The 27,178-nt window shown below is 35.3% G+C and overlaps 6 protein-coding genes across 6 annotated transcripts; 5 read left to right on the top strand and 1 right to left on the bottom strand.

Moving 5' to 3' along the window:
• Window positions 1-100: 100 nt before the first annotated feature.
• Window positions 101-2,380, bottom strand: LOC106422158 (WAT1-related protein At4g19185). The gene is made up of 7 exons (XM_048773744.1): window positions 2,125-2,380; window positions 1,630-1,692; window positions 1,411-1,527; window positions 1,039-1,324; window positions 798-953; window positions 555-706; window positions 101-432 (listed from the first exon to the last, which is right to left on the bottom strand). The coding sequence occupies exons 1-7, from the start codon at window positions 2,340-2,342 to the stop codon at window positions 228-230; spliced, it is 1,197 nt and encodes a 398-aa protein (XP_048629701.1). The 5' UTR covers window positions 2,343-2,380; the 3' UTR covers window positions 101-227.
• A 382-nt stretch (window positions 2,381-2,762) lies between these two features.
• Window positions 2,763-4,793, top strand: LOC106422157 (pentatricopeptide repeat-containing protein At4g19191, mitochondrial-like). Its single transcript, XM_013862982.3, has one exon. It carries the CDS (start codon window positions 2,808-2,810, stop codon window positions 4,791-4,793), a length of 1,986 nt encoding a protein of 661 aa, XP_013718436.2. The 5' UTR covers window positions 2,763-2,807.
• Window positions 4,794-6,518: 1,725 nt separating this feature from the next.
• On the top strand, window positions 6,519-8,271 carry LOC125575235 (glycine-rich protein A3-like). Its single transcript, XM_048773740.1, has 3 exons — window positions 6,519-6,693; window positions 6,942-7,209; window positions 7,694-8,271. Exons 2-3 carry the CDS (start codon window positions 6,969-6,971, stop codon window positions 8,005-8,007), a joined length of 555 nt encoding a protein of 184 aa, XP_048629697.1. The 5' UTR covers window positions 6,519-6,693; window positions 6,942-6,968; the 3' UTR covers window positions 8,008-8,271.
• A 1,832-nt stretch (window positions 8,272-10,103) lies between these two features.
• Window positions 10,104-13,635, top strand: LOC125601696 (ABC transporter E family member 2-like). Its single transcript, XM_048773739.1, has 13 exons — window positions 10,104-10,153; window positions 10,516-10,631; window positions 10,810-10,895; window positions 10,971-11,068; window positions 11,154-11,271; window positions 11,359-11,448; window positions 11,523-11,827; window positions 11,894-12,089; window positions 12,160-12,345; window positions 12,425-12,694; window positions 12,777-13,022; window positions 13,110-13,244; window positions 13,346-13,635. The coding sequence occupies exons 2-12, from the start codon at window positions 10,529-10,531 to the stop codon at window positions 13,227-13,229; spliced, it is 1,818 nt and encodes a 605-aa protein (XP_048629696.1). The 5' UTR covers window positions 10,104-10,153; window positions 10,516-10,528; the 3' UTR covers window positions 13,230-13,244; window positions 13,346-13,635.
• A 4,729-nt stretch (window positions 13,636-18,364) lies between these two features.
• On the top strand, window positions 18,365-19,410 carry BNAC03G63140D. Its single transcript, XM_013863018.3, has 4 exons — window positions 18,365-18,485; window positions 18,650-18,732; window positions 18,820-19,023; window positions 19,150-19,410. The coding sequence occupies exons 1-4, from the start codon at window positions 18,365-18,367 to the stop codon at window positions 19,387-19,389; spliced, it is 648 nt and encodes a 215-aa protein (XP_013718472.2). The 3' UTR covers window positions 19,390-19,410.
• A 931-nt stretch (window positions 19,411-20,341) lies between these two features.
• LOC111204108 lies at window positions 20,342-21,364 on the top strand. The gene is made up of 4 exons (XM_048773742.1): window positions 20,342-20,516; window positions 20,656-20,738; window positions 20,824-20,991; window positions 21,125-21,364. The coding sequence occupies exons 1-4, from the start codon at window positions 20,342-20,344 to the stop codon at window positions 21,362-21,364; spliced, it is 666 nt and encodes a 221-aa protein (XP_048629699.1).
• The last annotated feature ends 5,814 nt before the right edge of the window (window positions 21,365-27,178 follow it).

The raw sequence follows: 27,178 nt of genomic DNA, 5'->3' as shown, positions 1-27,178 counted from the left end.
TAAATTTATATGGTTAGACCTAAACTCAATAAGAGTTAATTACTTTCTTGGTCTAGGTGTGACTTAGTTCACAATCAGAGAACAAAAGATTTTGGCATTGGAGTAAACAGTGAATCTGTGATTAATAAGAAAAAAAAATATTAGTAACATATGAAAGTAACAGAAAGTTAAAAGCTTTATGTGAAATGGGTTCTGCTCTCTGATTCTTAACTTTATATGGATTCTTTTTAGTCTGTAGATTTCACAGAGGAACTGGGTAACCCAGATAACAACTGTCCTATTCTGCTAACTGTTCCATTATATATCAGAGGCTCTGAGGTTCTTGCACCATGAGACACCATCCCAATCTCCGAAACTGCTGTTTTTCGCTCTCTGAATGATGCCCAAGTGACCATATAGAGTCCTAAGATGATGAAGAATCCACCCACAATGCTGCGCAGAGTAAAAGCAACCGAGTTAGAAAATCTTGGAAAGTGAAAACAATGTGAATCAAGAAGATGTTGAAAAGCTAAAACATCAATCTTGGAAGTGAAGATTCCAGAGACGTGTCTCACCTTCCGAGATAAATAGGGCTACCGAGAAAGATTCTTGACAGGAAAGCTGATGCAGCAGGCTGGAGAGGATTGTAGAGAGCAACCAAGGCGGGACCAATGATCTTGTTGGACCAAGTCAAGAGTCCATAGTTCAGTGCTGACGCGATAACTCCCTAAAGAGAAGATAAACCAAATGAGTTGTGTCATTGATCACAAGAGGAGAAGATCAAAAGAAAAAGAAAAAAATTATTGGATGCAGCTTACGGCATATATAACTGCAAGGACTTCAGATTGTGTTAGTCTCCAATCTAATGGTTCATTCACCATAAAGAAAGCTGTTGTGACCATTAGTACTGTACCGAAGAAGTATGATAATGCAGTAACTGAAAGATTTGCCGGATACTTCTTCAAAACTGGCGCCTGGAGAGTTTCCATTACATGCACAGAGTTTAGTGGGCGACATACGGGTTTGTCAAAACTTAACCAAAGAAACTGAAACAATCACCTGAATGGCAAGAAAAGCAGCCATACACATGCAGTTACCAATCAAGCACAAAACACCAATGTGCCATAGCTCAAACCCAAGACCGATAAAGATAGAGACTATCCACCCAGTAGTCTCAGGTTGACCTTTAGCGTTGATTTCATGGTTCATTGCAGAGTCTGCATCTTTATCTCCTAGCAAAGCTGGACCTCGAAATAAAACCATAGATATGGCACCCATAACACACACAAGTGTTCCTCCGACCTTAGCTTGACCTTCTATTCTCAACAAATTCACTCTTTCTGTACTGCGCAGAAAGTAGGAGACATAAAAAAAATCAAATGTGAAAGCACATGTAAGAAGACAACTTTTTGAAAACAAAATCATACTGACCCCATCATTACAGCCAAGAGAAAGGTGAAGACGGGGATTGATGGTTGAATGGCAGCAGCATAAGTAGGGTTTGTGTATGTAAGACCGATAAGAAACAGCAATTGGTTTCCAAATATCCTAATAAAGTGAGAGTATCACAAAGGTGGAATTAGTAATATGTTTTGGTCTGACGTAAACATGATCACAAGATATTAGGACCGGTGAGAGATGATCTCTTACCCCGCTAAGCCCAGAAAGAAGAATGACAAAAGAAGGCTTCTATTCATTGGAGTTCTGATCTTTCTACAGACACAAAAGAAGAAACAATGATCATTGATTAAAGAGAGTGAGCTAGCATAACGATGACGAGTTAAACCCTCCCACTCTATTAATTCATTTCCTGATAGATTATCAGGGGAAATGTACAGAATTAGACTAGCGTTTAGATTGACAAACCAGATCCTAATTTCAAATGTAGTTATCAAAAGGAGTCCAACAAAATATACTAAACAGTATTAGAACATGATCAACATAGAACCGCAACGATCAGTGATCTAAAACTCGCAAAGTATCCAAAGCTTATCAACTAACAACGGACGGTAAACAGAACAAAACTCTCACTTGTCTGATGATAGCAAAAAAATATTTACATTACAAAAAACCCTCCCCGGCCCAGAATCAGCTTAAGTCAACACAGATCCATACCAACGGATCAGACAAAACAAAGGATGAAACCTTTCGCGGAGGTAAGCGAGAGGGGCGAGGATAGAGAGAGCAATAAGATCACGGCATACGCAGAAGACTAGCTGGTTTACTCCAACGTTTAGTGCTACTTTTGTAATCACATGGTATCCTCCATTAAACAGCTGTACGAACGCCATCGCACAATGAGCCATCCGGGCGTCTCTCTCCGCCACCGATCCGCCTCCGTCCAGTTTCATCCCCGCCGTCATCTCTCCGATTAACTCGGCCACTCTCTCTTTGTCTTTTTACAGATGAAGCCAAGACTAAAATAAATAAATCTCCGTTGACTATCCAAGTATTAAAGCTGTCACGTGTCAAGCGCGTGGGTCTATTATTAAAAAAAAACAGCCAAGGCTGCAACCTAACCGACCAAACCGAAATTTCTGGTTATTGGTTTGATTTCCAGTTGAAGCTAAGAACCGATTGACAATTCTTTTTAAACTCGGATCAGTTTACAATCAAATGAACCAAATACCTCCAAAATAGACTAACCAAATTAACCATAGAAACCAATATACGAACCGATTTTGGTTCAATTCATAAATAGATAGTATCATAGACCGAGTAATCCGACGGAACGTGGATATTGTTGGGGTTCAACTCAGTGGCAATGTGGCATTAACAAATACGACGGCGTTTGAGTGAGACCGGAGAGTAGAGAGAGAGTCCAGTCCATGTCCTTGATTCACCGCCGGTTGAATCGTTTTGGATTATCCTCTGTTAGCGCTTGGAATGTTCAGATACGAGAAGCAGTCAATCGAAATGATCCGGCGGAATCACTTCTTCTATTCCGAGAAATGAAGCGCCAAGGGTTCGAACCCAACAACTTGACCTTCCCATTTGTGGCCAAAGCGTGCGCTAAGCTCGCTGACATCGCCTACTCTAAGATGGTTCATACCCATGTTATAAAGTCTACGTTTTGGTCTGACGTGTTCGTTGGGACCGCGACGGTCGATATGTTCGTCAAATGTAATCGTTTGGATTATGCATGCAAGGTGTTCGACGAAATGCCTGAGAGAGACGCCACCACTTGGAACGCGATGCTCTCTGGTTTTTGTCAACCAGGTTATACAGATAAGGCGTTTTCTCTGTTTCGTGAGATGAGACTCGGCGAGATCTCACCTGATTCAGTGACCGTCATGACCTTGATTCAATCCGCTTCGTTTGAGAAAAGCTTGAAGCTTTTGAAGGCTGTGCATGGGTTTGGGATACGTTTAGGCGTAGATGTACAAGTTACAGTTGCTAATACTTGGGTTTCTAGTTACGCCAAATGTAATGATTTGGAGTCAGCAAAGTTAGTGTTCCAAGGTATTGACAGAAGTGACAGAACTGTCGTGTCTTGGAACTCAATGTTCAAGGCGTGTGCTGTTTTTGGTGAAGCGTTTCATGCGTTTGGTCTTTACCGGTTGATGCTGCGTGAAGAATTTAAACCGGATTTGAGCACATTTATTAATTTAGCAGCATCGTGTCAGAGCCCGGAGACACTAATACAAGGAAGATTGATTCATTCTCAGGCAATCCGCATTGGTACAGATCACGATACAGAAGTGATCAATACCTTAATTTCAATGTATTCGAAATCGGGAGATATCAGCTCAGCGAGGCTTTTGTTTGACGTCATGCCTTTCAGAACATGTGTTTCTTGGACTGTGATGATAAGTGGGTATACCGAGAAAGGCGACATGGATAAAGCTTTGGCCTTGTTTCGTGCCATGAAAAAAACAGAAGTGAGTCCAGATCTAGTTACTTTACTCTCCCTCATTTCAGGTTGTGGAAAATTCGGTTCGCTAGAGATTGGAAGATGGGTAGATGCTAGAGCAGATACTTACGGGTTCAAGAGAGACAACGTCATGGTTTGCAATGCTCTTATTGATATGTACTCAAAATGTGGAAGTGTAACCGAAGCTCGTGACATCTTCGATAACATGTCTGAAAAAACTGTCGTCACATGGACTACAATGATAGCTGGATATGCATTGAACGGAGTCTTCCTCAAAGCTTTAGAACTTTTCAAAACTATGATAGATTTGGATTATAAACCAAACCACATAACGTTCATTGCCGTTCTCCAAGCTTGTGCTCATTCAGGTTCCCTGGAGAAAGGGTGGGCGTGTTTCCTCACCATGAAAGAAGTATACAACATCAACCCTCGACTAGAGCATTACTCTTGTATGGTAGATCTTCTCGGAAGAAAGGGAAAGCTTGAAGAAGCATTAGAACTCATCCGTAGCATGTCGTGTAAACCCGATGCAGGCATATGGGGTGCACTGCTTAGTGCTTGCAAGATCCACCGTAACGTGAAGGTGGCTGAGCAAGCGGCTGATTGTCTTTTTAACTTGGAACCGGAAACGGCTGCGCCGTATGTAGAAATGGCGAATATATATGCAGCTGCTGGTATGTGGGATGGCTTTGCTAGGATTAGATCGATGATGAAAGTCAGGAATGTAAAGAAGTATCCAGGTGAAAGTGTGATTCAGGTGGACGGGAAGAGTCATACATTCACTGTGGGAGAACGTGACCATGCAGAGCATGAAACCATATACCATGTTTTGGATGGTTTGTGCCTGTTTGCGAGAGAGAAGCATACATTGCATAAAGAAACGTACGTTACACCATTAGTAACATGTATAACCACAAACACATTACATGGAGACAAATGAAATGCATTGGAAGTTTGATTCTTTGAACTTACCTCTGACTAGCTGAGTTATAAGTGAGTGGACATGAGATTCTATTAGTGGCCTACTATACATAAGCTGACAATAGAGATTATACGTGAATTTAGTATCCAGGAGACATTAATAATAATCTGATTATCAATATTTGTTAATAAACAAGATTTGAAGTAAAAGATAATTCTGATAGTGGAGGACCAGATTCTCTTGGCATTTTTTGTCAACGATTCTCGTGGCAATGACTTCGTTTTTATTCACCACCAATGTTTTTTTTTTTTTTGACGAAAAAGGGTTAAACCCGGGTCTATTAAAGACACAGACCTAACCCCCGGGTGGGAGGTGCAGTCCACGGATAGACCCTCTCCCGGGTATTCAAATGGACCGAAATGCAATAGCCCATATCCGTGTAGGTGACCAGGAAAATGTGACTTAGTTTCGCATGGCAGGTGGATCGAACTTGAAATGTGGTGACATCCCAAGCCCTTCCCCTTACCACTTGACCAATATTTCTGGTCGTTACAAATTATTAAAAGAATACAAATTTAATGCTACATCATCAATTTTAAATGGAGAATAACCAAATCTGTTAAATAAACAAGTTTTTTTTATAACGCTAATTTTTATTACATTACTTTTATGAGAAAAATTACATAGACGATTCGACAAACGACAATACTACCTGTCTTATGAAGATTTACCTCTAACTGCATCATCTGAGCCGTCATATGAAGATCCATTCCTGACCAGATTTACTTGCACCATGTTGAAGATTCCTTCTAAACTTTTCTTCTGTACTCTGCATTAATAAATCGCTCTCTCCAGGATTGAAACCTGGATTTCCTGTAATCTGCAAAAAATTGCATAGTCTGGGGTTCGAAATCCAGACCTGGGTGTAGAAAACTTTAAACCTTAACCAGTAGGCTACGGTGATTCCAAAAAAAATAAACAAGTTATAAGAGCAAATCCAACAATGATCCTTAGTTGGAGTCTTTGAAAAAAAATTATTATAAAATTATATGGGGTCCACAATTTTTAGGTTTTTGTGCAAGTTGATGCTCTTAAATTCTTTCGCTAAAGATTCAATTCGGTGGAATCTGTTAACTATTCGCGGGTCCCACTGACATGTGACGGTCCGCGATTGGTTATATATATACATATTTTTTTTTTTAAATCCTAGAAAACAAAAATAGTTAAAAAAAATAAAAAAATCATTTTTTTAAGGATTTTAATGGGGTACACGGTTGCGGATGCTCTAAATTAGAAGATAATTCTGATTAGTGGAGGACTGTTTGGTATTTTCTTCATTTTATTTATTCTCCACCAATAGTTTTGGAAGTTTGTCGAATTAGAGGATAAAGACTTTTTCGCCACTTTAATAAAACTATATCACAGGAAAAGATATTTTCCTTTCCTTAAGCATGTTCGTAGGACTCCGTGTCAATTGCGCGTTGCCACGACGTAGACATATTAATTTATCACACTTCTCCTTTTAGTTTTACATATTCTCATTTTAGCCCGTTTACTTTTGAAAGTTAATTTAACACCCAATTACAGCCACAATTAACCCAAAATAAACCAAACAAGAAAGATCTTTCTACGCATCACAACACTCATACTTTGATAAAATGATTGTATTGAAGATTAACTTATGGATTTTGAGTTTAGACACGATTGAATCTGAAGACTAAAAGTGTTTCAATTTTATGATTAGGGACTAAGAAGACAATAAAAATACTATATAGAAGAAATACACTTATTCAAAAATGGTAACGCATTAAATTAATATCTTGACGCAGACGCGGCACGCCCATCCATATATACGGACATAAGCGATCACCTTCTTCTGTTCCAATTCGTTCCGAAACAATCTTCTCAATTCCTCTCGGTAAATATTTTCTCAATCAATCGTACTCTTTATACATGATCGTTCGTATTTTAAAGTGCTCAATCGAATCGGATGACATACTGTATTTTTTGTTCGTTTATGTATGATCGAATCGAGTTTCTTCGTCGCTGAAATGATCTCTGCTTTTTGTATTTGGATCTATATCGTTCATAACAAGATAACATGTGATCCATAGAGAACCAAAGTTATATGATCTTTGACCCTGATGGGTTTCAAACTCTTTGTAGGTTATTATAATCTGAGTTAAAAAGAAAATGGGAGGAGGTAAAGACAAGCATCATGACGAGCAAGACAAAGGGTTTCATGGGTTTCCAGGAGGTGGACATCATTACCCACCCGCTGGATACCCTCCACAACAAGGGTATCCTCCAGCTGGGGGATATCCACCTGCTGGTTACCCACCCGGTGCTTACCCTCCTGGACCTGGTGGCTATCCTCCTGCTCCGGGTCACGGTGGCTATCCTCCTGCAGGCTATCCTGCTCCTCACCACTCAGGTAAAAAAACAAACAGTATCCCTGTTGAAGTGCTCTCCTTTATTGTTTGTATCACGCTTTCCAAATGTTGTGTCAAGTTTGGAAGGTTTAATAATTGGTGAGATAGTTTATAAAATGTTGATGTTTGAATTGGCTACAGCAAAGGGTTGTCCTTGTAGTTTGCTAGATCATCGACCTGTTACGTTTGGATGGTATCAGGAACCATAGCTTATAGCTAGTATATGTTGCTGTTTTCTATGCAAACCTTGTAATTTGTTGTGTGTTTCAACCTGCTAGATGTTGCAATAATGGTAAAAGTATAGTAGTTTCTTATATGTTGCTAGTTTTTTTCATGCAAATTCTAAACAGGTTTAGTTTATATTGACTGTGATTGTCATATGAACAAAGTTTATGGTCTTCTTCTCTTTGCATTTTGCTACTTTGCATGTTCTCCATTGTAAGTTTGTAACATGTAACAACCTTTATTTTTGTTTTGTTTCATCAGGACACTCTAGTGGTGGACTCGGAGGTATGATCGCTGGTGCAGCTGGTGCAGCCGCAGCAGCCTATGGAACTCACCACGTTGGTCATGCATCACACAACCCTTACGGTCATGCAGGCCACGGAGGATTTGGCCACGGAGGATTTGGCCACGTTGGCCATGCCTCTCATGGGTATGGTGGTCATGGTCATGGTAAATTCAAGCACGGAAAGCATGGAGGCAAGCATGGAGGCAAGTTCAAGCATGGAAAGCATGGAAAGCATGGGAAACATGGTATGTTTGGAGGAGGAGGAGGCAAATTCAAGAAGTGGAAGTAATCTAAAGAAACCACCCTTTCATTCTCTCCTCCGGTAGTCTCATTTACCTGACCGATGTTTTCTAATAATCCCCTCCAAACACATTATATTTTAACTATATCGGTTTAGAGATTACTGGTTCAGAGGAAATAAATGGAGAGTGGTAATATAATGTAAACCTTATGGTATCTGCAGAAGAGGTTTCTTCAATCTCTTAATAGCAGATGCCCTGAAACTTATCTATAATTTGGTTTTATAATTGACATTTTGTGTTTTGTTTGGTTCTTTCTTTTATTCCAAGGCTTTTAATGTTTGATGACTTGATATGTTGATGAAGTTCTCAAACTATACTATATGCCTACTGTAGATACTGATATTGTGTTGATCTTTTTACTTGGCCTTTTTCTAAAGTTTTGGTCGTCCTATGCTCCTATGAAGTCCAAAAGTCTTCAAAAATAAGCATGTCTTAACAAGTGTCTTCTTGTAGAAGATCTGCATATTCAAAGAAAACTCTCCTTTTCTGTATTTTGAGAAGATTAAAACGCTCGGTTTAAGTCCCTTCTAACTAAATTAATGTAATAAGATCGATTAGTTAGCCAATTGAAAATGATGTAATAGTAAACTCAAACCGGACCTGCACCAGGATCCCCTTAGCATTCATCATCATCGTCATCTTCATCTTCCACATCACGTATGCACTTCGGGACCAAGCTGACGATCTGAAGGATGTAGTAGCCAACTGAATGTCAATATATTTCTCCAAACACTGAAACACAATCCACAAGATGCTACTGTGTGAATCTAAATAAATACAAAGAAGTTTTACGCAAAAGCTATACCTTCAAATCTTTATTATAGTCATTTCCGACGGCTGTGTCTTGCTTTTCATCAGAAAGTTTTACTGCTCCTTTTGAGACAGCATCAGCTTTTGCTTCCACTCCTGTCTCATCTCTCCCTTTTGTTCCTCAAGTCAGATTCATTCTCATCCATGGAGGCAGCTGTTTCATACTAGAATCTCCACCTTCCAATTTGACATTTTCTTTTCTGTCACCAAGGGCAACCTCAACCTAACAATATGTATGTTTTAAGAGATCAAACTATAACCACAATGAAATAGGATGCAGGGAAAACTTGACAACATGCTAACTTGTTCCTTGTTAGTTGTTAGGGTTCTACTAAGCTTTTTTTTTTTTTTTTTTTTTTTTTGTAAAAGACTAAGCTTTTCTTGCACAACATATATATTGATTTATGTGGAATAACAAAAAAAAAAAAACTTCTACTTGAGCTGCTTAGTTCTTGGAACAGATTCTTCCATTTCAGCACCACACATATTTTGTATTCTTGATTTAACCTTTTTTTAAAGAGACCTAAACATTTATAAATTATAACATACATTAAACATATATAGTATAATATTTAAAATAGAATTTAGAAATAATAAAATTTAAAATGATTTTATTTTTAAGATTTTCTAAAATAATCTACTAATTATCACAGGAGTGTCCAATCCAGTGAGACCAAATCAATTAAAACCGATCTAAACTGAAATAGAGAAAATGGTTTAGATTTGGTAAATATCGAATAAACCAAATGTATATTAATTCTAAGAAACTGCAGTACATATGGTTTTAGTATATAAATCGATCAAACCGAAGAAACTAATTAATTACAATATATAAGTAGAAAAATACAAATAATCACAAAATATTAAATAGTATAAAATTTAGATAGATAAATAGTAATCGCTCTGTTTCATATTAAGTATCTTTCTAGCATTTTTTACTTGTTAAATAAAAAGTGTCACTTTAGAATTCTAATGCAAAATTTATTTACTTTTAAGTTAAAATTAATTGAAAAATGTATTGATTTTATAAATAATTTTATTTATTTCAAATGCTACCGATCAAATACGTGTAATTAAAAAAAATTTAATTATATTTCATTCACAAAGTGCGACACTTATTTAGAAACAGGCAGGGAGTATTATTGCGAGGCTGGTCGCACCAACCCAAGCCCAGTGTAAAGCGAATCGGGTCAAACCTGTGGGGATTAATTCTGAAAACCCTTACTTGGCCTTTCTTCGTCAATTGGGCAAAGCGTAACTCTCAGGTGCGTGTGCTCTTCACTGGTTCCTCGAAGCTCAATCGAAATCTCTCAATCATCTCAGGTTCTTATCTCGAATTATCCTCCGTTTTCTCGTCGTGGGATAGTTTCATTCCATGTTCAAATGATTTTCGATAGCTGTAAATCAGATTTGTCCCTTTGTAGCTGATTAGGTGAATTTGGAATGTAGTTCGACACTTTGGGTAATGAATAATTTGGAGTGTCTTAGTGAGTAACCAAATCATTGTTGGTGCTTGTCTATAGTTGTAGATTCATTTGGTGCTTGTTCTTAAGCGATTAGTCTTCATTTTGATGCCACAGTAATAGTTTCCGCAAATTGTCCCATTAAAACCATTATTCCGATTGTGTAGAAATATGTTGAATCTTTGTCAGGCAGTTAAACTATGGAGTTTATCTGTTATGTAGATATTTTTGAGAGATGGCAGATCGATTGACACGAATTGCAATTGTGAGTTCGGACCGTTGCAAGCCTAAGAAATGTCGCCAAGAGTGCAAGAAGAGCTGTCCCGTCGTCAAGACAGGTTCCTCTTTCTCTTACTCCGATACTGAATTGTTACTGTTCTGTGATTGATTGGTTGGTTGTCATTAATCACTGCATATGCCTCGTTTAGTGAAGCCTTTTACTGACTTGCTGTTTTTGTTATATGACTCTTAATATGTCAGTGCCACTCTTATACATTTAACTAATGTACATCACAGGAAAACTTTGTATTGAGGTGACTGTTGGTTCCAAGCTTGCTTTTATCTCTGAGGAGTTGTGCATCGGTTGCGGTATTTGTGTCAAGGTATCTCTGCATACATGCTATCTCTGCACAAATAACCAAAGCTGGGAAACTAAACACTTTCTGTTGTCTTTGCAGAAATGCCCTTTTGAAGCTATTCAGATTATCAATCTTCCCAGAGACTTGGAGAAAGATACGACCCATCGCTATGGGGCCAACACTTTCAAGTTGCACAGGTTTGCTTATCTACTCCAGTTTCCTTTTAGAAAATTGATTCCTCTGCTAGTATTATGACAATGTAATCTCTGTCTTTATTTCCAGGCTGCCAGTTCCAAGGCCAGGGCAAGTCCTTGGGTTGGTTGGCACCAATGGTATTGGAAAATCAACCGCTCTGAAAATTTTGGCAGGGAAGCTCAAACCAAATTTGGGCCGTTTTACTGTAATAGTCTTTCCTGAGTTTTATCTGAAGATTGCATATCTCTTGACTTGCTGATTTTTCTTATTATGTATTTTCCTCATTTTGCAGAATCCTCCAGACTGGCAAGAAATCTTGACTCACTTCCGTGGGTCAGAACTTCAAAACTACTTCACCCGTATTCTAGAAGATAATCTAAAGGTATAATGCAAATTGACCTTATAATTTGTTTCCAGAAAGTGTTCATTTAATGACACACTGGGTGTTCATGATAGGCCATTATAAAGCCTCAGTATGTGGACCACATCCCAAAAGCTGTTCGAGGCAATGTTGGAGAGGTCCTTGACCAGAAGGACGAGAGAGACAAGAAGGCAGAGCTCTGTGCTGATCTGGAGCTGAACCAGGTCATTGATCGTGCTGTTGAGAATTTGTCTGGTGGTGAGCTGCAGAGGTTTGCCATCGCTGTTGTTGCCATACAAAACGCTGAGATTTACATGTTTGATGAGCCGTCTAGTTACCTTGATGTTAAGCAAAGACTTAAAGCTGCTCAAGTTGTTCGTTCTCTCCTGAGGCCTAACAGGTTTGATATTTTCATCTCCTGATTGTTTTAGAATAAGATGCTGACAATGTTTTCCTTTCTCCTCAGCTACGTCATTGTGGTGGAGCATGATCTCAGTGTTCTTGACTACTTGTCGGATTTTATTTGCTGTCTGTATGGGAAACCAGGAGCCTATGGTGTCGTGACTCTCCCTTTCTCTGTCAGAGAAGGAATCAACATTTTCTTGGCTGGGTTTGTCCCCACTGAAAATTTACGTTTTAGAGATGAATCGCTGACCTTCAAGGTAAACTTTTTTGATTGTTCTTAGTGGTAACGAACATTGTTTCCTTAATGAGTTCTTCATTTGTTCGAAGGTTGCTGAGACTCCACAAGAAAGTGCTGAAGAAATACAGTCGTACGCTAGGTACAAATACCCTACGATGACCAAAACTCAAGGAAACTTCAGGTTGAAAGTGACGGAAGGTGAATTCACCGACTCTCAGATTATTGTAATGCTTGGGGAGAATGGTACAGGGAAGACAACATTTATCCGAATGCTGGTATTCTCTTGCTTCGTTATATCCTGTCTTGGTTAAGTTTCTGTAAGTGCTGGACTCCTAAACTTGGTAATTTATGCAGGCGGGTTTGTTGAAACCTGACGAGACAGAAGAGTCAGACATAGAGATACCAGAATTCAATGTTTCTTACAAGCCACAAAAGATCAGCCCCAAGTTTCAGAATTCAGTTAGACACTTGCTACACCAAAAGATTCGAGATTCATACATGCATCCTCAATTCGTGTCGGACGTGATGAAACCACTTCAGATTGAGCAGTTGATGGATCAAGAAGTTGTCAATCTCTCTGGAGGAGAATTGCAAAGGGTTGCATTAGCTCTGTGCCTCGGAAAGGTCAGCATTTTGTTAACATAGCAGTTTTGTCTTGGTCTCAGTGATCTCATGCATACACAAACTTGGAATTGAATTTCTACAGCCTGCGGATATCTACCTGATCGATGAGCCGAGTGCGTATCTGGATTCAGAGCAACGTATTGTGGCTTCTAAAGTCATTAAGCGGTTCATTCTCCACGCAAAGAAAACTGCATTTATAGTCGAGCATGACTTTATAATGGCAACATATCTCGCAGACCGAGTCATTGTCTATGAAGGACAGCCATCCATTGACTGTATTGCAAACTGTCCTCAATCACTGCTCAGTGGAATGAATCTGTTTCTATCTGTAAGTCTCATATTCATCTCTTAGCTGCACTGTGGGGGCAAGAAAAAAGGATGTTTGGTGCTAATGATTTTACATTTATGTCTGCAGCATCTGAACATCACATTCAGAAGAGATCCCACCAATTTCAGACCAAGGATCAACAAATTAGAGTCGACTAAAGACAGGGAGCAAAAGTCTGCTGGCTCGTACTATTACTTGGATGATTAAGACGTCTATCATGAGGTTCTTAATCTCTAAAATCCAATCTTTGTCTTATCACACAGCATTTTATGGAGAGCCAATTTCTGAAATGTTTGTTTTTTGTCTCGTTGATCGATTCACAGAACATAAGAGGCATGGTCTGGATAAAAACATTGTCTGAATTCCATGAAGGTCTTTTGCTCTGAGGAAGTTGATCTATGAGTTCGGGATGCTCTGTGTTCCTTGCCTGTTTCTCTTCTCAAGCTTTTGATTGTTTGTTCATCAGTTTTGCTTCTCAGGTTTTTCATTAACTGAGTAATAGTAGTTCCTAAATTTTCTTAACCTTTATGGGCTTTTGTACTTTCTGAGTTGTTTATTTACTGTTGTAATGATATTTTGGATTTTGCAAGGAAGGTACTGCCTATTGTTATTACTGCTTCTCACCAGTCACCACAGCCTAAAGTATTCACTCGTATAGTTAAAATTTCAAAAAACACTATCCAACACTAATGTCAATAATACCAACCAGGGAGCTCCTTCCAAACCTCTTAAACCAACATATGTAGTTGACAATGAGATGTAGTAAGATGCATTGGCGGTTTCGTTTCAAACAAAACTTATGCAACTTCTTTCTTCAACCTTTTGTCTCCATGATAGTTACAAGCACTTAGCAAAGTACCCCCATACACCTGCTTTCTGTGATTTTCCGATCCCTCTGATGAACTCATGAGCTTCTCTTAGCTTCCCTGCCTGGCCAAGCATGTCAACAACGCAAACCCGATGATCGGTAAATGGTTTCACCCGTTAGGTTGTAATAACTGACATCTTAGACCTTCCGACTATAGACATTAGACACTGTGATTTTCAACTGGGTCTTTCATTTGGCCTAATTCACTAGGCTTTTTTTTTTAAAATATAAGAATGAATCGTAAATGAGAAATTTAGAAGTGATGTGGATAAAATCGATTTAACTAACACGATCGAGGCGTTTTGCTTATTTTTTAACTATCTTTTGCTTATTTTTTAACTATCTTTTTATTTTAGTTAGTCTTTATCTTTTCAAATCAAATCTGCCATCATGATGAATTGAATAAAATTATTTGTTTCAGAATTTTATTTTACCACTTTTGCTCGACTATATTTTTTTTTAATCTTAGTTAGTGTTTATATTTTCTGGACTACTCTTTCTCACAAGAACTTTAAACCCACTAATGTCAATAATACCAACCAGGGAGCTCCTTCCAAACCTCTTAAACCAACATATGTAGTTGACAATGAGATGTAGTAAGATGCATTGGCGGTTTCATTTCAAACAAAACTTATGCAACTTCTTTCTTCAACTTTGTGTCTCCATGATAGTTACAAGCACTTAGCAAAGTACCCCCATAAACCTGCTTTTTGTGATTCTCCGATCCCTTTGATGAACTCATGAGCTTCTCTTAGCTTCCCTGTCTGGCCAAGCATGTCAACAACGCAAACCCGATGATCGGTAAATGGTTTCACCAGTTAGGTTGTGATAACTGACATCTTAGACCTTCTGACTATAGACATTAGACACTGTGATTTTCAACTAGGTCTTTCATTGGGCCTAAATCACTGGGGGTTTTTTTTTTAAATATAAGAATGAATCGTAAATGAGAAATTTAGAAGTGATGTGGATAAAATCGATTTAACTAACACGATCGAGGCGTTTTGCTTATTTTTTAACTATCTTTTTATTTTAGTTAGTCTATCTTTTCAAATCAAATCTGCCATCATGATGAATTGAATCAAATTATTTGTTTCAGAATTTTATTTTACCACTTTTGCTCGACTATTTTTTAATCTTAGTTAGTGTTTATATTTTCTGGACTACTCTTTCTCACAAGAATTTTAAACCCATTGTAGAAGAAGTACAAAATCCACTAATCCCCCCCCCCCCCCCCCCCCCCCCCCAAAAAAAAAAAAATTAATCAAATAAAACCTTGATGTCCCATTCGATTTGTCATTGATTAGCCATCTACTACATTTTTTGGATTTAATACGGTTCTTAATAATTTTCATGTTTGTGATGTATGTTGGTGTGATTTAATGATTTGTACATAATGTTTACAATTAAGACTAACTTTCTGATCATGCATGATTTGTCAAGTGTTGGATTATCGGATATAGATGAAAATGCGCGCTTGAGTCTAGTTATTGAGTAGAGGGTCTAATTAAGCCAACCAAGAGATCTAAGTATGATAGTAAATTCCTTTATGAACACCGTTTATGTGTTAATTTAATTGTTCATTAGGAACTTCTAGTGCCAATAAAATAGGACAAGACTTGGGTTCACCCCCTGTGGTGAATTCTCTAATTCACCTCAACCTCCTAAACCAATTAAAATGTCATGTAGGATTAAGTAAAAAAAAATTAGAAAAAAAGAAAAATAGTTGAAAAATAAAAGACGTCGGCTTCTTCTTTTTCATCCCCACATAAAAGATATGGAGCTTCATTTGTGAAGCTTTGAGTCTCTTATTATGTGCTTTCAAATACAATTCTATACCCTAAACCCAAACTGTAAACCCTAAACCCAAACCCAAACCGTAAACCCTAAACCTAAACTCAATTGTAAACTCTAAACCCAAACCTAATACATCTAAATAAAGTTTAGAGTTTACGATTTGGGTTTAGGATTTAGGGTTTAGAAATCGATGCAGATTATTGTTTATCTATCTCATAAGAGAACATGATTTGATTGGATTTCGAGAAGATAAAGTCGAAACTAAATTTGAAAGCACAGAATTGGAGACTTAAACTTGACAAATAAAACTTCATATCTTCTCTGTGACGATGAAGAAGAAAGAGGCAGAGGCAATAGAGATCACGTTTTCTTCTTTGACAACGTCTTTTGTATTTTTTTCACATATTTTCCTTGTTTTTTTCTTTAATTTTATTTCTTTTTTAACTAATCTTACATGACACTTTAATTGGTGTAGAGAGTCGAGGTGAATTTAAGAGTTCACCACAGGGGGTGAACCCAAGTTTTGTTCAATAAAATATAGGAAATTAGTATTTCCATGGATTAATAGCTAATTCATGAGAGTAAGTAGATAAAACCTTATATGTGATAGGAACTTATATACCTAAGTTCCTTAATAAGTGTATTTACATATAGACAATCAAGGTCTTATCTGTAGATAGATAAAAAAAAAATTTCATAGAATTTGAAAACAGATTTTGCTCTCTGTCCTCATTATGTTTAATGTCATAACTTAGTTTAGGTCTCACGTTCTCAATCTCTAATTAATACTTAAGCTCATTTATAGATAGTTGTAGCTATTGGGTTAGCTTATTTTAACACATCGGTCGCTAAATACCACTGTGACATAGCCATGCACGCCATATTGAGGCCGCTCCACTTAACCGAGACAAATTTTAGTGCACAAAGTTTGCTTTGCAAAAGAATAATGACAAAGGCGGTTAAACTTTTTTTTTTTGTTTTCACATTTTCTAAATAGTCAGCTTTCTTAAAAAAGAACAAAAAGTTAGTGGTGGAATTTTTTAAAATCTAACAAAGATGACTTGAAAGTTGACATCCTTTACCTCTAAAGTGAATATAATACTCATGATTAGGGAGTAATACCTTTGTATGGAATTCGATTTCACTCTACTAGCATATAGAACTTTTATGAATTAAATAGACGAAAAATATGCCATATAGGTCCAAGATGAAACAAATGAAGACAATATTTGTAGGAACAAAATTCATATGGGTAAGGAGAGGGGACGAACGGCTATATAAGGAGACGAGGAGACATCAAGAAGGGGATCCGAACATCTACACACACCTGATGGCTAGAATTAGGATTTTACTTGCTTTATATTCTTGCCGACTTGTACTTTCCCGGCGAGCTCCTTGAGCACCGGTTGTTTCACCGTTCGTTTCCTTACTTGTAACCGACAAACATGTTTTCGATCTAATAAAACACCTTTCGAAATTAACTCACTGACAAGTTTCGTCTCTCTCACTTGTTTCTGACCAAACTCGGTTCAAACAGCCTGCCACTGATCCGAGGACACGAATGGCTCTGATACCACTGATAGAGATAAACGAGTTCACCTCTACGATAATTGTTTCACCGTTCAGAAAACAATGAAACGTAGCTCAAATATAAAGAATCTGTTACTGAAGAAAGATTCTAAAACAAATCTCCAAGCAATTTCAATGGAAAAAACGTACACAGAATCTAGAGGAAGAAGATGATCTAACACTGTCAATATTTTTCTTTTGATGAATGAAGAAGACGATCGTCTTTTATCCTCTAACAAACTTCTTCTTCCAATCGCACAGACACGTGGCTGTTTTACCAATCATTATTTTCATCCTATCTGCTACTGCACGTACACTAGACTCTATTTATCTGTAACATCCATCCACTCAGATTAGTGTTTCTAATCCTTTATAATCATGCAATGGAAAGAGAAAAATTCCATAGTTATAAGTTTGGTGAGATGATGAGTTTCAACATGCAAAATCTTATATTATATGTTTGAGAAAGTGATAACTATGTTAAGTAATTTTTATTTATCTAAAGTTTATAATTTTCATAAAAAGACAAACATTGAAATATATTAAGAGATGTAACCAATTATATATTTTAAATTAAATCATCAATATATGTTAATATCAATTTTTCAGTTTTAAAAGTTAAATTATTATAGTATAAATATTTAACTTAGACTTGATCAAAATGTCTTTTTACATATTGGACAAGTGTATTTTCAAAAAACATTAAATCAATGTATTTTTCAAATCCGAAAACATAAATAGAGTTTTTTTTTTCCAAACATCCCTTTTTAAATCTATTTTTCTAGTAAATAACTTAAAACTATGGGATATTTTCTGTTTATTTTGTCTATAAGATAAAAAACACATGGTAAGTAATTTGATAAATAATAATATTAATAATAATAATAATACTATATAATTAAATCAGTCAATCTATATTAAAATAAAATCTTAAATAATAAAATTAATTAAACTAATAACTTATCCTAAAATCATGGAGAATACGACAATTAAACAAATTTACTTATCAAATAATATATATATATAGCAAACAAAAGAAGATAGAGCAAGAACCCTAAATAATCAAACTAAGAAACTCTCTTTCTTTCCAAAGTTTTCTCTCATCGGAATGACAACGGAGACAGAGAGTTCGCACTTGACACAGTCATCATCATCTTTACCTCCGCAACCTCAAAATCCAGTCGATCATCTGAGATGCAACGATTCATCAACACAAGGTCTTCAACACGGTATGGATTCTATTCAAAACCTCCATGATCCATAGTTTACCCTGCTTGTGATTTTTCCTTTTTTTATTATTTTCTTGCTTTACAAGTTTCCTTAAATTTTCAAGTAAAATAGAAATACAAATTTCTATAAACCTAATCTTTTTTTGGTTGAATGTTACGTACAGAAGGAATGAATAATCAAGGATTGCAGATTCTGCCTTCTGATGACTTTTACAGTTGCATTGTTTTCAACATAACTCAACTTAAGGTATGCCTGTTTGTTAATACGTATCAGTTTCATCATAATTGATACTTTCTCGGTCTCTATTTTTATATAGACCATTGATTTTTGCAGAATATACTACTTAGCTGCTTTAACCCACACGAGCCCGACAATATAGCAAGAGAAGCCAACGAAGAGCTCAGCAAAGCACAAGCTACTGCAGAGTCTAGCCATGTTTACCAATCTATCCCTTGTGGTGAACACATTCAAAAAGACGTTGCCTCCGAGCTGGTGTTTGGTACTCAAAGTTTATCTTCCGCTTTTCCACCTCGACAGGTAATATATCATCTTTCTCTCTTAATAACATAATGTCACTTTACGTTTAAAAAATATCGTAGTTGTTTGTTTCTGTTTACCTTACGCACCACGCAAAACCAACTTTACTTGTCTTTTTTTTATTAGACTGATGGAGGATTCGAGGCATTGAGTAAGAACTTCAAGCAGTGCGAGATATGGAATGGTCCTCAAGGAAACAACAATCAAGAAGATCAAATTGTTAATACTATCGAAGGATCTGCTTACATGATCCCCCGCAAGCCCTTTGATCCTATCGGAAGACCTTTCAATCCGTTTGGCCCTATCGAGCGACCCATCCCACGTTTGCCCTCTAGTTCTGAACTAGCATATTTGGGATTCGCGTAAAATACAAGTTTCAAGAACATATCACTGAAGTTCATGTGTTTTCTTTCTCTCATGACCTTATCTTTTGTTTCTAGGGTTTTCTACAGAATGTTGTTTCTATTTTTGCCATCTATAGAAAATTAAATACCTAAAATTATTCAAGAATATTTACAAGCTTTTAAAAATTTCTACTTCCACGTTTTTTTTTTCTATTCCCTTTTGGAATGGTTGCGCACAAAAAAAAATCAAGCCCTTCAATTTAAATTATACTTTTATGGTTTGTAATAAGTGATCTACTTGCGCTGTAGAAGGCTGGGCGTGATTAGTAGGCTGAACAATCTACTGTTAGAGATTAACTTAGAGAACAAAGTTGCAGTTACTAAAATAATGTGCGTGAGAATAGGCCCAAAAATTTAAATAAATGCCTACAATACTAATTAATTTGTAGGAACAACATCCATGTAATGGCTTAACATTTATCATATTGTTTAAATTTTTGTATATTTTGGATTTTCAATTTAGATAATAGATTATTTACATTTTATTTAGATAATAGAGTATTTACATTTATCATCTTTTATTATTTTATAGTTTTCCAACGATTGATGTGAGTATATTCATATCGTATTAACCAACAACAATGTTGTCATCTTAGGCTATACAGTTAAGGAAAAAAGTGTGGTTAGACGAGAATCCCGACAAACGAATATATGGACAAACATAATCATATAAAATCCTTTCGATGATGCTTATCCAAGGCCCAACGTCGGGTTGACTGCTTTTTTTTTTCCTGAACCAACAAGAACAAGGTTTGGTCTATTTTTACTATAAAAATAAATACCAGCTTAGAACGAAAACTTTAGCAATATTGACAATATAGCAAACAAGAGAAGTAGAGGATATTGAGCAAAAACCCTAAATAATCAAACTAAGAAACTCTCTTAATTTCTTTCCAAAATTTTCTCTCGTCCGAATGACAACGGAGACTGAGAGTTCGCACTTGACACAGTCGTCGTCGTCGTCGTCATCATCATCATCATCATCTTTACCTCCTCCGAAACCTCAAAATCCAGTCGATCATCTGAAATCCAACGATTCATCAACACAAGGTCTTCAAAACGGAATGGATTCTATTCAAAACCTACATGGTCCCTAGTTTACCTCGTTTATGAATTTTCCTTTTTTTTTGTTATTTTCTTGCTTTACAAGTTTCCTTGAATTTTCAAGTAGAATAGAATTTACAAATTTCTATAAACCTAATCTTTCTCTTTCGGTTGAATATTACAGAGGGAATGAATGATAAAGGATTTCAGATTTCGCTTTCTGATGACTTTTACAGTTGCGTTGTTTTCAACATAACTAAACTTAAGGTATGTCTGTTTGTCAGTACGTATCAATTTCATCATAATTGATGCTTCCCGCTCTGTTTTTCTTATGTACAATTGTTTTTTGCAGAAAATACTACTCAGCTGCTTTAACCTATACGAACCCGATAATATAGCAAGAGAAGCCAACGAAGAGCTGAGCAAAGCACAAGCTACTACAGAGTCTAACCATGTTTACCAATCTATCCCTTGTGGTGAACAAATTCAAAGTTTATCTTCCACTTTTCCGCCTCAGCAGGTAATTAATATATCATCTTTCTCTCTTAATAACATATAATGTCACTTTAGGTTAAAAAAAACATCGTAGTTGTTTGTTTTTGTATACCTTACGCACCACGCAAAACCAATTTTACTTGTTTTTTTTTTATTAGACTGATGGAGGATTCGAGGCATTGAGTAAGAACTTCAAGCAATGCGAGATATGGAATGGTCCTCAAGGAAACAACAATCAAGAAGATCAAATTGTTAATACTATTGAAGGATCTGCTTACATGATCCCCCGCAAGCCCTTTGATCCTATCGGAAGACCTTTCAATCCGTTTGGCCCTATCGAGCGACCCATCCCACGTTTGTCCTCTAGTTCTGAACTAGCAGATTTGGGATTTGCGTAAAATACAAGTTTCAAGAACATATCACTGACAAGTTCATGTGTTTTCTTTCTCTCATGACCTTATCTTTTGTTTCTAGGTTTTTCTACAGAATGCTGTTTCTATTTTTGCCATCTATAGAAAATACAAAAAATTATTCAAGAATATTTACAAGCTTTTAAAATTTTCTACTTCCACGTTTTTTTTTTCTATTCCCTTTTGGAAAGATTGCACACACAAAAAATATCTAGCCCTTCAATTTAAATTATACTTTTATGGTTTGTAATAAGTGATCTACTTGCGTTGTAGAAGGTCTTGGCGTGATTAGATGGCTGAACAATCTACTGTTAGAGACTAACTTATAGAGAAGAACGTCGCAATCACCAAAATAATGTGTGTGAGATGAAAGCAAAAGAAAGTTTTATATTTGATTGCTAAATTTTGTAGGATATCTCATGCGATTTACTCTGTTTTATTACTTTTGGGATAAGAAATCAAAATAAAGTTTTCGAAGTTTCCATGATAAAATGACAAAGTTAAATGCTAAAAAATAAAATAAAAATCAGATGTTGTCTGTTCATGAAATCTATCATGGACAATGTGTTATAAATTTACTGTTTTTAATTTAGATAAGAAAAAACACCTACCGTTCTTTCGGTTTACATGTAATGGAGAAAAGCCTGCTTTTTAAAAACTAACTGAGGTTCGTGTTGGAGACTTGAGTTACAAGTATTTAGGAGTAGATGAGGATCAGTGGTGTAAGTAGGTTTTTAGGGGCTTGATTTTTTTATAGGAATGTGACTTTTTATATAGTCTTAAATATAATTTAGCTTTAAATTATAAATAGTTAAAACAGAAAAACCTATGAACACTGTGTAAGAGTTTGAATAATTTACCTATCATATCTGTAAAATTCTTCTAAAAAAATATATTTTAAATAGTTTAAGAAACAATATAAACCAGTTTAAAAAAAAACAATATAATAGTTTAACGCAAGGTGGTCTTTCAGTCAGTTCTCCACAACACTTGGCTCCAAAGGAACAAGACAACTGCTATTATAAATTTCTTCTCAAAAAATATATTTTAAATAGTTTAAGAAACAATATAAAAAAAACAATATAATAGTTTAACGCAAGGTGGTCTTTCAGTCAGTTCTCCACAACACTTGGCTCCAAAGGAACAACGTGATTCACAAATGCTGTTATAAATTTGGAAAACGAATAATTAGAATTTAGATGTTGTATTTACAATATAAACTACAAAAACGAACACATTTAAATGTAACGTCCAAATATAGTATTGAAATGTAGATAATGTAACCAAATACAAAAATGAACATGGCCTAATTAAAGAATTTTAAACATATTTCATAGATCATATTAGCCAAGTGAATTAACATACTGAAGTTAAACCTGCGCAGAGACATGAGTATTTATCTACTTATCCTAAAAATTGGGTATAATGTTTGAATCTAATAGTGTCAAGCATGAGAAACATCTCCTGTTGTGCCCCCAAACGTGAAAGAACAATCTCTCGAAGACTCGGTCTATTTTTAATATTATTTTGATTAATTTTTAAATAAAAAATTAAGCTAATTACCGATTTATCCCTAAACCTAATCTCTAGTAATGTGACACCGACGGTTCTGTATCATTTTATTTTTCTCTGCGATTTTTTTTTCCTCTGTAAACTTTAACCACCAAATCTTAAACAGATCCAACGATTCCTTTTTCTCTAGAACATGTGGCGGCTAACCCTGATATACATCGTAAGGTCACTGACTACCAAAACCGAAGAAGAAATCACAGCGGTTGAGCCTTCGATAATGGCGGAAAAGGAGAAAGATGCGACATCAATAGGTCTATGATTTTTATCTACAATGATTGGATGTATAGTGATTGGATTCTATTTCTTTTTGTTATGTATGTTTCCAATTTAGGGTTGTTAAAGAAGATTCTAGAATTTTTGTGATTTAGGGTTCTTCTTATTCTTGTTCTCTCTCTCTTTAAGGCATTTTCGTGTTTTTATTTATTTCATCTTCAGATCTGATTTTAGTAGTACTTAGTATAACTAGTATAACAAAGTATATGATGTATACCTAACACATTAGTAGTAGCAGTATTACAAATATGACTCAGTATAACTAGTAAAACTTAATATAACTAGTATAACTCGGTATATCTAACTCACTAGTAGTACGCACTATTACAAGTATAACTAGTTTAACTCAGTATAATTTAGTAGAACTGAAAGGTAGAATAAAGAGTTTTTATGGATGTCTTGAATCATGTTTTGAAGAGGATTTAGATGAGCCGGCGCTTTGAAGTGGTCTGGCAAAAGTCTTTCTTCTGCTTGGTTTAAGTTTCCTTGGGCATAACTGCGGTGAATCAAGGTTACTTGCTCTAAGTATTCGCGGCTTTAAAGTGGAAAGGTTTCGAGTTTGATATCGGAGTTGAATTTTGCGATGGAGGCACATAGATAGAGAGGCATTTTGCGGAAGCTTTCGGTGGTGCTACTCAGATACGCGGCCGAGATTGCCGCTCAAGGCATGTGTGACGCGTGTCCAAGCGACAAAGCTTCTGGAGATCCACTTGTTATTACGTTGAAAGTTTCCTGTATGTTTCTTTAATTGGGCTGATTAATTGAAAATCTAGCGGGTTTCTTCTCTGTGTTGTAAATTCTGATACCAAATGTATCAATGTCCATTGGGCTTAATCAATGATACCTGAGTTTAGGGCTGGGCAAAAAACCCGGATCCGAAGAACCGAACAGAATCCGATCCGAAAAAGTAATACCAATCCCGAACCGAAATTGATTAAATATCCGAACGGGTTCAAAATTTTGGTATCTAAGGAACCGAAACCGAACTCGACCCAAACCGAAATATCTCAGATACCCGAATGTAACCGAAATAGATTTATATACCTAAATATATTACTTATTTTTAGATTTAATATATATTAAAAACATCCAAAATATATAAGATACTTTAAAGTTGTCTAAAATACTTGAAAATATACATAAATAGCCGAAAGTAAATGTCTAAAATGACTAAAATATATTCAAAACACCAAAATGCTCGAAATATCTATTGATTTTCTATCCAAAATATTTAAATCAAACCAATTTATATGTTAATTTTAGGTATTTTGACATATATTATACAAATTTATATGTAATATATTATTTTGATTTATAGATTTTGAAATTTTTTAAGCATATGATGAATATTAAAATTTTAAAAATAATGTAAATGGGTTATCCGAACCCGAACCGAACCCGTAAAGATCTGAACCGAACCCGAACCAAAATTTAGAAATACCCGAATGGAGCTGAAATCTTTAAACCCAAAAACCCAAAACCCGATTAGATCCGAACCGAACCCGAATGAGTACCCGAACGCCCACCCCTACTTGAGTTGACAAAAAAAAATGCTTACGAATATAATTAAAAAACTTTCTGTCGGCATTGTTTCTGAATATGCCGATTTAAAGAGCACTAAAGGTTACTCAATTAGTAAATTTGATCTAAAAATGAGACAGTAATTATTAATTCAACTATGAACATTTTAAAGAAAGTAGTTAGCATCACTATTCTCTTTCGGCATTTTCTTTCATGTTGCTTAATTCTTCAATTTGTTTTTGTTTAATCTTCAGAGTATTCTATATTCATGCAGAGACTCAAGCTAATTTCAAAGGATAGCGCAGTTTCCTAATAAACTCTCACTCTAAATATTCAAATGAGACCTAAAACATGACTTTATATTTTTGTGACTACACATATTTAATGACATGGTTACTTCAAACCGGAAAAAAGTAATTAGCCTACCAATACACCACTTCCGTGTGATTCTAACTTACATATATAAAGTCTAGAAAAATCATATTATTAAAGATGAATTATCTAGCACTTGTATTAGGATTTTATGATTTTAATAAATACACCCATTTATTATATAAATAAAATTTCACTAGTACGAAACATGTTAAAAGATATTTTACCCTGTTTTTATTTTAATTTGTTAAAATAGGTTTAGACACCAAATAAAAAAGTATAGTTTTTGAATATTTTATTATTATATAAATATATGAAATTCTAATTGATTATATAATACTAAATCACAAATAAAATTTTATGTGAACATATGTTATTCTGTTAAACAAAAATACCATAAATCAACCTTATATATATTTCAAATTAACGTTTTCGCTTTAATTCATAATCTTAAAGCTGAAATAAAAATTTATACATATGTAATAAAATTAAAAATGAAAATTTTCTAAATTACTTTCATCAAAATTTTAAATATTAAAAATTAAAAATTAATAAAATATTGAATATAGATTTTTTTTTTAAAATTAAAAATTAATTACATTTAAATTAAATTATTTAAAACTAAAAATACATAAATTCTATATATAATTATGATTTTTATTAAATAAAATTTGGTAAACAGAAATAATTCCACCTTTGAAATCACAGATCAAGATCAAATATTATTTAGATGATAAAAGTCACATGTGGAAGACACAAAAGTAGTCGACGTCACATGTACAGAAAACGCTCACATGGATTAATTGTTGAACCACGTAAGAGTGGTGATAGCATTCCATAATTTTTATTATTAAAAAGGTAAAAAATCTAATTCATATCTCCATTGTCAACAGTCAATGGTGTGAAAGTGAAGACATTCTTCTATAAGAAACATGTGTCAGTACATGAGTGGTTTATTATCTTAATTAAATATCCTACAAATGAGGCTAAGATTGTCTCTCTTTGATAGGGTCTAAAAATAACAAAGCTCTCTTTGCCTCATTTCGCCGTTACAAGCCAGAACTTTTTCTTCTCTCTCTTCGTATTCTTTTTCTTTTCGTTTTCTGTAACAGTAAGTCTTAGTTTTCTCCTTCAAGATAATATGATAAGGGTCACCGTCTGGCTCGGATTCGCTTGGTGCAGGCCGGGAACCAATTGTTTAACACATCCACGAAGTTTAACTTGATGGTTTGTGAGAAGGGATTGGATCCCGCCTTGCATCAATTGAATCTGAGTCCTGATGGTGAAATGAACAAAAACCAAGAATTCAATCAGATTTTTGAAGTATATATGCACTCTTTTCTCCTTCTCCTTCTCCTCCATATTCTTTTTTTTTTCTTATTTTGATATTTCATTTTGTTTTCTTTTAATCTTAAATCTTTTGTTCGCAAAATTTCCTTTGATTTAACACTAAAATGGTCTTTGATTTTGCTTGGTTTAAGCTATTAGGTTTCCCCAAATCAAGATGCTTTTTTCCAAAATCAAGATGCTGATATCACCGTTGTAAACTAGAGATTGTTGGTGTAATTACCTCTCGATTCAATTAGTTCTTACATGCCCGATAGAGATAAAGATAAAGAGATTTGTTCTTGAGAATGTCTAGGGTTTATGATTTGGTTTTAGTTTAAGGTTGCGACGATAAAGATTCAAGATGACCTGTTTATTTCGTAAAAGGTAAATAGTTAAATTTATTTTACTAAATTATGTTAGGTTTTGTTGAGATAAATTTTTTGGCGATTTTGTTTCTTAACACCTGAGAAGTGAAGAAGCACCGTTACAAACACATTTATTTTTGTTATATACACTTGATTATTGAGGAAATTGATTTGATAATCCACGTATGTCCGTACGTATATGGGAAGCGACGAAGTGAGTTTTTATTGCAGACATGTGTAACGAGGAACAATTTATTTTGGATGTATAATTTTGAATTTAGAGTTGTGATTTTTTTGTTGTTGCTAGAGTTGTGAATTTCAGCTGAAGTAACATAATCAATACAATTAGTACCGTTTGTGCAGAATAAAT

The sequence above is a fragment of the Brassica napus genome, unplaced genomic scaffold (assembly GCF_020379485.1).
Source record: "Brassica napus cultivar Da-Ae unplaced genomic scaffold, Da-Ae ScsIHWf_2632;HRSCAF=3384, whole genome shotgun sequence".
NCBI lineage: Eukaryota > Viridiplantae > Streptophyta > Magnoliopsida > Brassicales > Brassicaceae > Brassica > Brassica napus.
The sequence above is the reverse complement of the archived record's forward strand: the minus strand, read 5'-3'. Positions and strand labels throughout refer to the sequence as shown.

Coding starts and splice junctions, on each gene's coding strand:
- LOC106422158 (XM_048773744.1), bottom strand. CDS start 2,342: ATGACGGCGGGGATGAAACTGGACGGAGGCGGATCGGTGGCGGAGAGA. Junction 1,528..1,629: donor TTCTTTCTGGGCTTAGCGGG/GTAAGAGATCAT, acceptor TCACTTTATTAG/GATATTTGGAAACCAATTGC. Junction 433..554: donor AGCCCTATTTATCTCGGAAG/GTGAGACACGTC, acceptor TACTCTGCGCAG/CATTGTGGGTGGATTCTTCA.
- LOC106422157 (XM_013862982.3), top strand. CDS start 2,808: ATGTCCTTGATTCACCGCCGGTTGAATCGTTTTGGATTATCCTCTGTT.
- LOC125575235 (XM_048773740.1), top strand. CDS start 6,969: ATGGGAGGAGGTAAAGACAAGCATCATGACGAGCAAGACAAAGGGTTT. Junction 7,210..7,693: donor TCCTGCTCCTCACCACTCAG/GTAAAAAAACAA, acceptor TTGTTTCATCAG/GACACTCTAGTGGTGGACTC.
- LOC125601696 (XM_048773739.1), top strand. CDS start 10,529: ATGGCAGATCGATTGACACGAATTGCAATTGTGAGTTCGGACCGTTGC. Junction 10,896..10,970: donor GTTGCGGTATTTGTGTCAAG/GTATCTCTGCAT, acceptor TTGTCTTTGCAG/AAATGCCCTTTTGAAGCTAT. Junction 11,069..11,153: donor AACACTTTCAAGTTGCACAG/GTTTGCTTATCT, acceptor CTTTATTTCCAG/GCTGCCAGTTCCAAGGCCAG.
- BNAC03G63140D (XM_013863018.3), top strand. CDS start 18,365: ATGACAACGGAGACAGAGAGTTCGCACTTGACACAGTCATCATCATCT. Junction 18,486..18,649: donor AACACAAGGTCTTCAACACG/GTATGGATTCTA, acceptor TGTTACGTACAG/AAGGAATGAATAATCAAGGA. Junction 18,733..18,819: donor TCAACATAACTCAACTTAAG/GTATGCCTGTTT, acceptor TGATTTTTGCAG/AATATACTACTTAGCTGCTT.
- LOC111204108 (XM_048773742.1), top strand. CDS start 20,342: ATGACAACGGAGACTGAGAGTTCGCACTTGACACAGTCGTCGTCGTCG. Junction 20,517..20,655: donor TTCTATTCAAAACCTACATG/GTCCCTAGTTTA, acceptor TGAATATTACAG/AGGGAATGAATGATAAAGGA. Junction 20,992..21,124: donor CCACTTTTCCGCCTCAGCAG/GTAATTAATATA, acceptor TTTTTTTATTAG/ACTGATGGAGGATTCGAGGC.